Source organism: Cetorhinus maximus, chromosome 6, assembly GCF_964194155.1.
Source record: "Cetorhinus maximus chromosome 6, sCetMax3.hap1.1, whole genome shotgun sequence".
Lineage (NCBI taxonomy): Eukaryota > Metazoa > Chordata > Chondrichthyes > Lamniformes > Cetorhinidae > Cetorhinus > Cetorhinus maximus.
In genome coordinates, this window is record NC_135884.1 from 17,430,293 (window position 1) to 17,438,889 (window position 8,597).

Below are 8,597 nucleotides of genomic sequence, written 5' to 3' on the forward strand. Positions count from 1 at the left end.
GTGCCCCTTTAAAATGGGCTTAATTATCCTAACTGATCAGCAAGAGTGTTGTACCAGACTGCTTAATTGAATGTTAATTAGCCCAATTTGTTTATTCATACTATGCAGGTGCATAGAGGTCCAAGAAACAGGCTGACTAGCTGATATAAATGCTGCCTTTGGTAGTACTGTCATTCTTTTTTTTTAAGGTTTTGTATTGTTTTTTCTGAGTTATCATCACCATGGGGAAAGAGAAAATCCACATTAATATTGTAGTCATTGGCCATGTGGACTCTGGTAAATCTACTACCACTGGTCACTTGATTTACAAGTGTGGAGGCATTGACAAGAGAACTATTGAAAAATTTGAAAAGGAAGCTGCTGAGGTAAGCCTGCTTTTGTTAATGCTAGTTTTTAGTTGCAAGATGAATATTGCTTTCTACTGAAGTTCTTTCTCTGTATGATAGAAGATTTATAATTACTACAACTATCTGTCCTTGCCTTATTAAAGACTCATACTGAAGACATTCTCTCCAGTAACACTGTAAACTGGATTTGTTAAGCTTTATGTTGCTGCCCTTTTATACACTTGGATTCCAAGTTTATTAGTTTTTTGGTCTGCTTGCTGTAAACAAAAAACATTGTGAAATCCTGAGTGCATATACTGGCATTTTCAACAACTTTATCTCCTTGGGCAATGGGCCATTCATTCTACATGCAAATAATTAATGTTGTGTGGAAGCTTGATATTTGAATTGTGGGTTTTAGTCGCAAGTTTCATTTTGCAACTTAGTTATGTTGGTTAATTACAATTGGTTGCCAGGGCCATAATTAGAGTTCCCATAATTTGATTCGGACTGACCCTTGCCTCAGTAAATTTGCGTTGCTGAGAGAGTACATTCACCCTATATTTTTTAACCAAGATAATTTGGTCTCCTTTCTCCCCTTGAGCGGGTTTTATTTGACTACTGAATCTTCCAGTCATTGCTAAATATTACCCTAAATCGCAGCCTTGTACTAAACCTATTAGATGAAAGTCATTTTGACTTTGGATGATAGATGTACATTGGGTAGTTATCACCCCCTATAGTTCCACAACATGCCCATTTTGTACATTCCAATGCCTGAGTTTTGCCCTTATTCCTATTTAAAAGTCACAGGTTTGAGGTTTTAAAAAAAAAAACACTATTTGGAAGTGAAATTGTTGTCAATGTAACCAGAGTTTTTCAATGAATGATTTTGAAGCTAATGACATGTATTTGTAAATTGCACAGGAAAGGCACATTACATGAGTTCCCAACTAAAGCTGCCAAGAATGAGGTTTGGTTGTAAATAGTTAAATCCTTTAAAATAATCAATAGAATATTTGTTGAACAAGTACTTTATTCAAATGATGTAATTCAAGTACTGTTTAAGTACTAATCAATATAGTAATTGGATCACATATTAAAATGTCCCAAGTAGTCACAAACTTGCACTCTTCAGCCAAGGTGAATGCATATCTTCATTTGCAATGGACTTGAAATAATGTAAACTCTTAGGGAAATGCCCAAGAAATTGTCTTAAATGTTGGTCAAGAGCACTCAGCTTCTTGACGGGTTGGGGAAGAACCTGAAGTTCTAAATGCAGAGATGGTTAAATAATGTTAAGACTCTTAACATTTGTATCTTGCAGATGGGTAAAGGCTCCTTCAAGTATGCCTGGGTGCTAGACAAACTGAAGGCAGAGAGGGAGCGTGGTATAACTATTGATATTTCTCTGTGGAAGTTTGAAACCACCAAGTACTACATCACCATCATTGATGCACCTGGACACAGGGACTTCATAAAGAACATGATCACTGGGACCTCCCAGGTATGTTTACATAAAACAAGAGAAGCATCAAGTGTTTGTGGATGTGAGAACCAGTTGTTTTAATGAGCTTTGGACTCTCTGAATATATCTGCATCTTTGTGGAGAGAGGGGAAGGAAGAGGTTTGGGGGTGAAAAATGTAAATTGTGCATCACAATGATGTACTCTAATTTTCATGTCTTGAACCTAGTGATAAGTGTCACCTAGCCATCATGACTCTGTCACCATTTCATCCAACAGATATCCAAAGAGCTATGCCAATTTACAAAGGCATTCCTATGTCTTTAGAGACACAGTATTCTAAGTGTTTCCCTACCCTCCTTTTACAGTCTTCAGCCACATTGTCCTTTCAGCCCATTCATTGCACTCTTTCTCATCCTCTCCACAAACCAGTTTAAGTTGGAATTCTTTTCACATCCTTGGTTCAATCTGACATTCTCTCTTACCTCCCCAACTTGCATTTAAGTGGTTCATCGTCTAACAGATCTGAATTTATTTTCAGGCTGACTGTGCAGTGTTGATTGTGGCTGCTGGTGTAGGTGAGTTTGAGGCTGGCATTTCAAAGAATGGACAGACCAGAGAACATGCACTCCTGGCTTTCACCTTGGGAGTTAAGCAGCTAATTGTTGGAGTCAACAAGATGGACTCCACGGAACCCCACTTCAGCAACAAGAGATATGAAGAAATTGTGAAAGAAGTGAGTGCATACATCAAGAAAATTGGCTACAACCCTGCTGGGGTGGCTTTTGTACCAATTTCAGGATGGCATGGGGACAACATGCTGGAACCCAGCAAAAAAGTAAGTGGCCATTTCATTTTTGTTTGCTATTGGAAACAGTTGTATGTATCTTATTTTGCAAGTAGAAAATCAGTAATTCGACTGTCTAGTATTTACAATTCAATATGCCTTTCAGCCCAACAAGTCCATGCCAATGCTTGTTTTACATGAACCTCATCTAACCCATCACATCCTATTCCTTCTCTGATCATTATTCTACTGGATAAATAATGCTACTTCTCTTGGCTGTACTTGCAAGGATGTATACTTGTTGCTTGGCAACCTCTGACAGTAATACATTTTCATAATGCCAAGTTTTTAGATGAACATAGTGGTGATCTCTAGAAGACAATTAAAGCTTGAGTAATTAGAACCTGTAACTATACTATGGCTCATTTTAAATTGCAACATCTCCTTTTCTGAAGTTGGTTCTTTTAAGTAGTATTTATCTTCCTCCAAGCCTTTTTTCCTTTTTAAATAGTGCTGAAATCATAACTGGAATTCTGCTGTTTAATCACTTTTTGCATTTCCTATAGTCAATCCTAAAATGTAGTAACTTTAGTTGAAAGTTCATGCGTGTGGGAGAAAAATTAGGCTGATGTTTCTTGGACTGTAAAGTAATTTTTCCCACCACATGTGGACAGGACTGGCATGAGTCAGCCTGATGAAGACACTTGCAGCATTAAACAAGGTTGGCATTTGCTTACAGGCTGATCTGGGGCTAGATTGTGATGTTAACCAGCTTGATCCCTGCACTCTTGGCCTCAATTTTTAACCCCTTCAAGCATTATTTAAACCTAACAATTTTTTAGTAGGTCTCAATACTTCAGCTTCCATTTTAAGCTGCATTCTCAACAGTAATACCAGTAAGAAACTTTATTGCACCAAAACCTTTCAAGTGCATAAAACGTGGTTTTAATTGGGTCTGTTCCTCAAACTTCAGTATAACACTTCCTGAGCAAAGATGCTGTGCATCAAATGACTACTGTCATTACAGATGCCTTGGTTCAAAGGTTGGAAAATGGACCGCAAGGAAGGCAATGCTACTGGCACCACCCTGTTGGAAGCTCTAGATGCTATCCTTCCCCCAGCACGTCCCACAAACAAGCCCCTTCGCCTCCCCTTACAAGATGTCTACAAGATTGGAGGTGAGTTCAAATTCACTATCCTGAATATCAAGTCAATGTATTTCAAAAGTTAACTCTCTACCACAATCTATTCAGGGATTGGTACTGTGCCAGTGGGCAGAGTAGAAACAGGAATCCTGAAGGCTGGCATGGTGGTGACCTTTGCTCCAGTTAACCTTTCCACTGAAGTGAAATCTGTAGAGATGCACCATGAGGCTCTTGTAGAAGCTGTGCCTGGGGACAACGTTGGGTTCAATGTTAAGAATGTGTCAATAAAAGATATCCGACGTGGAAATGTGGCTGGAGACAGCAAGAATGATCCTCCTTTGGAATCTGGAAGTTTCACAGCCCAGGTGAGCAAGCAGTGCACAATTTGGTCTTAAATGTCTACCATGTTGGTCGTCAACAACCACTTAATATTGCCTCTTAACATAGGAACTGGAGTAGATCATATGGCCTGCTCAGCCATTCGGTATGCTCATGGCTGCCCACGCCCCATAAACCCTTAAATCCCTGAGGCCAAAAATCGTATTGGTTTGCTCTTGCTCTCTCAGGACAAGCAACCAAAACCTTGTTCAGAGGTGGGTTTTAAGAAGCAATAGAGGGAATGCCAGAATAAGGCTGAGACAGCTGAAGCACCATTGCCAATGGACCGGCATTTAAGATGGGGATGCACAATGGAGCAAGGCAGAGTTCTGAGAGTTGTAGTGCTGGAGATGGGGCAAAGCATGGCTATGCAGGGATTGCTGACCAATTGATTCTTGGTCAAATAGCTGAAGATCCTCCTATAGAGGACTTGGGTAATTGATGTCCAGCTGGAAGTCCTCTGGCTTCAAGTAAGCTGGATTAATATATATCTACTCAACTTCCAATTTTTAGCCTGTAATTTGGTCCATGCATTGGTATTAATGTAAATGAACCCAAGTACCAGAATTGGCCCAATTAAATCTTGCATACTAACTTGGACTTGATTCCCTTTTTAAACACTTGTAACTGATCTAAATGCTATTCCACCAGCTGGAGGTGGAACAGCATTCTGTGCTCTAATTGCTGACTCTGCTGTTGGTTTCCAGGTGATCATTCTGAATCACCCTGGCCAGATCAATGCTGGGTACTCACCTGTACTAGACTGCCACACTGCACATATTGCCTGCAAGTTTTCTGAACTGATGCAGAAGATTGACCGTCGATCTGGTAAGAAACTGGAGGACAACCCAAAGAGTTTGAAATCTGGAGATGCTGGCATCATTGTGATGGTTCCAGGGAAGCCCATGTGTGTGGAAACCTTCTCTGCTTACCCTCCCCTTGGTGAGAATGACTTTTTTTTTTTTCCCTCCTGTTTTCTCTTCCTCTTCCACCCCATCAGCTTGAGCACAGCTGGCAAGAATTGTACTAGGTAATTTAATCATAGAATATTTACAGCACTGGAGGAGGCCATTTGGCCCATCTTGTCTGTGCTGGCCCTCTGACAGAGTAAGTCACCTGGTGCTGCTCCCCTGCCTCTTCCCCACAGCCCTGCAATTTCTTTTCAGATAATGATCCATTCCTTTTGAAAGTCACAACTGACTCTGCCTTCACCCCCACCACCACACTCTGTTCAGATCCTAAACACTTTACTGCATGGGAAAAGATTTCCCTCACTGCTATTGCTACTTTTATGCCCTTTGGTTCTCAAACCTGCCACAAATGGAATCTTGATAAGACGGGTGGGAATGGTGATAGTTGGTAGAAATTGAATGCAAAACCAAACTAATAGAACTAGTGACCTCCTTTATCTGCTAGGAATAAGCAACTTGCTATCGTGGCTTTCCATTTCCCTTGCACAGAAGGAAGGGGTGGGGAGAAAGGTTCATCAAAGCTTTTTATGTTGCAGGTCGTTTTGCAGTGCGTGACATGAGGCAGACGGTGGCTGTTGGAGTAATCAAGGCAGTGGATAAGAAAACTACTGGACCTGGTAAAGTGACCAAGTCAGCTGCAAAGGCTATGAAAAAGTGAACTCTATTTGTAATCTATATGTTTCAAACCAGTTGTGTAATAAAGTGTCTAACCTCTGTACAAAGTTATTTAGCTTGCATTTGTTATTTGAATCTTATCTCTCAACAGCCTGGGCTATTGGATCTTTTTAAAAACTGGATACCTAATGGACTAACACCATTTCTCAATTATCTTTACGGCTGAAGCATTTGTAACAATCTTCAGCCAGATGTGCTAAGTGGATGATCCATCTCCTCTATCTGGAGTTCCCCAGTCTTCAGCCAATTGATTCACTCCATGATATGAAGAAACTAAGAAGGCACTGGGTACTGTAATGGCCCCTGAATAGTACTGACTTGTGCTCCCAGAACTTGCTGTTCCAGTACAGCTATAACACTGGCATCTACCCAGCAATGTGGGAAATTGCCCAGGTATGTTCTGGACCGTAAGCAGGCCAAATCCATTACTGTCCCATCCGTCTACACTTGATCATCAGTAAAGTGATGGAAGGGGTCATTAACAGTGCTATCAAGTGACACTTGCTTAGCAATAGCCTGCTCACTGACATGGTTTAGGTTCTGCCAAGATCATTCAGCTCCTGACCTCATTACAGCCTTGATCAAAACCACGGAGCCCAAGAGGTGAGATGTGACTGCCCTTAATATCAAGGTAGCATTTGACCATGTGTGGCATCAAGGAGCCCTAGCAAAACGAGTCAATGGGAATCAGGTGGTGGGGGAACCTCTCCCCTGGTTGGAGTCATACCTACACAAAGGAAGATGGTTGTTGTTGGTGGTCAATCATCTGTTTCAGGAGTTCCTCAGGATGTAGTGTCCTAGGCCCAACCATCTTCAGCTGCTTCATCAATAACCTTCCCTCCATTACAAGGTCAGAAGTGGGGATGGTAGCTGATGTAATGTTCAGCACCATTTGTGATTCCTCAGGTTGAAGCAGTCCATGTCCAAATGCAGCACGACCGGGACAATATCCATGCTATGGCTGATGTGTGGCAAGTAACATTTACACCACAGGTGCCAGGCCATAACCATCTCCAATAAGGGAGCATCTAACCATTGCCTCTTGATGTTCAATGGCATTACCATTGCTAAATCCCCTACTGTCAACATCCTGGGGGTTACCATTGACCAGGAACTGGACTAGACATATAAATACTGTGGCTACAAGAGCAGGTCACAGGCTAGGAATCCTGCAGTGAGTAACTCATCTGGTTCCCAAAAGACTGCCCACCATCTACAATGCAGAAGTCAGATGGAATACTCGCCACTTGCCTGGATGAGTGCAGCTCCCACAGCACTCAAGAAGCTGGACACTGCCCAGAACAAAGCAGTCTGCTTGATTGGCACCCCATCCACAGACATTCACTCCCTCCATCATCAACACAGTAGCAGCAGTGTGTACCATCTACAAGATGCACTGCAGGAATTCACCAAGGCTCCTTAAACAGTACCTTCCAATCCCATGACCATCCAGAAGGACAAGGGCAGCAGATACATGGGAACAACCACCACCTAGCAGTTCCCCTCCAAGCCACTCACCATCCTGACATGGAACAATATTGCTGTTCCTTCACTGTTGCTGGGTCAAAATCCCTCCATAATTACACTGGGTGTGCCTACACCATATATACTGCAGTGGTTCAATAAGGTAGCTCACCACCTTGGGCAATAAATGCTGGCCTAGCCAGTGACAACACATCCCATGAATGGGAAAAAAATTCTGTTTGCTGCTGTGCTTATTTTGTACTGGCCTGCAATTAATGTTTGCTTTTAAGTTTAATGGTAAAGATGCATTTTTGAACAATATAGTAGTACCTGTCTTGGATTATTGTTTCCTGTGGTTGTGCTGTTCTGTCTCTTACAATCAGTACCTTCCTCAAGTAAATGTTCCAGGTTTAATTGTCTGACAGTAGCTGTCAATGTAAGAACAGTTTTTTAGGGTTCCTACCACCAAGAAAGCTAGCAATCAGCAGAATGTGATTTACTACCAGAGCAGCTTCAAATACCCTGCCACCTGTTAGTTCCCAGGAATTTATTGGTATGATGGTTCACCTTGTGGTGGTGGAAAATAACTTTCTTGACCTGACCTGTCTAAATCATGTTAGATCTAATGAATTTTACCTCTGGCCTCTGTGGGGTACATGCAGGTAACAGTGACTATAACATTCTACTTTCAGTTGGCTTATAGAATAGAAGGAATTGGCTTAAGGAGGAATCTTGTACATTGCTAAAATGGTAGATGACTTGATCAGATAAATTGTCTAACCCTACGTGGTGGTGATTATGATGCAAAATTTTAGGAACAAGGTGTTTAAAAGTGGAAGATAAATGTACTCCAGTCAAAAGGAGTTTTTTTTTAAAGCCAAGGTGTTTGGCTAATTTTAAATTAATTTTATGGGATGTGGCCTTTGGCTATGCCAGCATTTATTGTCTATCCCTCTTCCACCTTGAGAAGGCGGTGGTGAACTGCCTCGAGCCGCTGCAGTCCATGTGGAATAGGTACACCCACAGTGCTGTTAGGGAAGGGAGTTCCAGGATTTTGAGCAAGCAACAGTGAAGAAATGACTATAGATTTCCAAGCCAGGGGATGGTGAGTGGCTTGGAGGGGAACTTCCAGGTGGTGGTGTTCCCATCCATCTGCTGCCCTTGTCCTTCTAAATGGTAGTAGTTGTGGGTTTAGAAGGTACTGCCTAAGGAGCCTTGGTGAGTTTCTGCAGTGCATCTTGTAGATGGTACACACTGCTGTTACTGCGGGTCAGTGGTGGAGGGAGTGAATGTTTGTGGAAGGGGTGCCAATCAAGGGGGTTACTTTGTCCTGGATGGTGTCCGAGTGTTGGACCTACGCTCAACCAGGCAAATGGAGAGTATTC

The 8,597-nt window shown here is 41.9% G+C and overlaps 1 protein-coding gene across 1 annotated transcript; it reads left to right on the forward strand.

Annotated features, from left to right (window-relative positions):
• The first annotated feature begins 221 nt into the window (after positions 1 to 221).
• On the forward strand, positions 222 to 5,731 carry LOC144681578 (elongation factor 1-alpha, oocyte form-like). Its single transcript, XM_078543285.1, has 7 exons — positions 222 to 365; positions 1,654 to 1,833; positions 2,334 to 2,630; positions 3,607 to 3,757; positions 3,833 to 4,089; positions 4,810 to 5,044; positions 5,610 to 5,731. The coding sequence occupies exons 1-7, from the start codon at positions 222 to 224 to the stop codon at positions 5,729 to 5,731; spliced, it is 1,386 nt and encodes a 461-aa protein (XP_078399411.1).
• The last annotated feature ends 2,866 nt before the right edge of the window (positions 5,732 to 8,597 follow it).

Excerpts from the sequence above, each read along its gene's own strand:
- LOC144681578 (XM_078543285.1), top strand. The coding sequence starts at position 222 with ATGGGGAAAGAGAAAATCCACATTAATATTGTAGTCATTGGCCATGTG. Across the intron at positions 1,834-2,333 it reads TGATCACTGGGACCTCCCAG|GCTGACTGTGCAGTGTTGAT; the intron begins GTATGTTTACAT and ends ATTTATTTTCAG. Across the intron at positions 4,090-4,809 it reads CTGGAAGTTTCACAGCCCAG|GTGATCATTCTGAATCACCC; the intron begins GTGAGCAAGCAG and ends GTTGGTTTCCAG.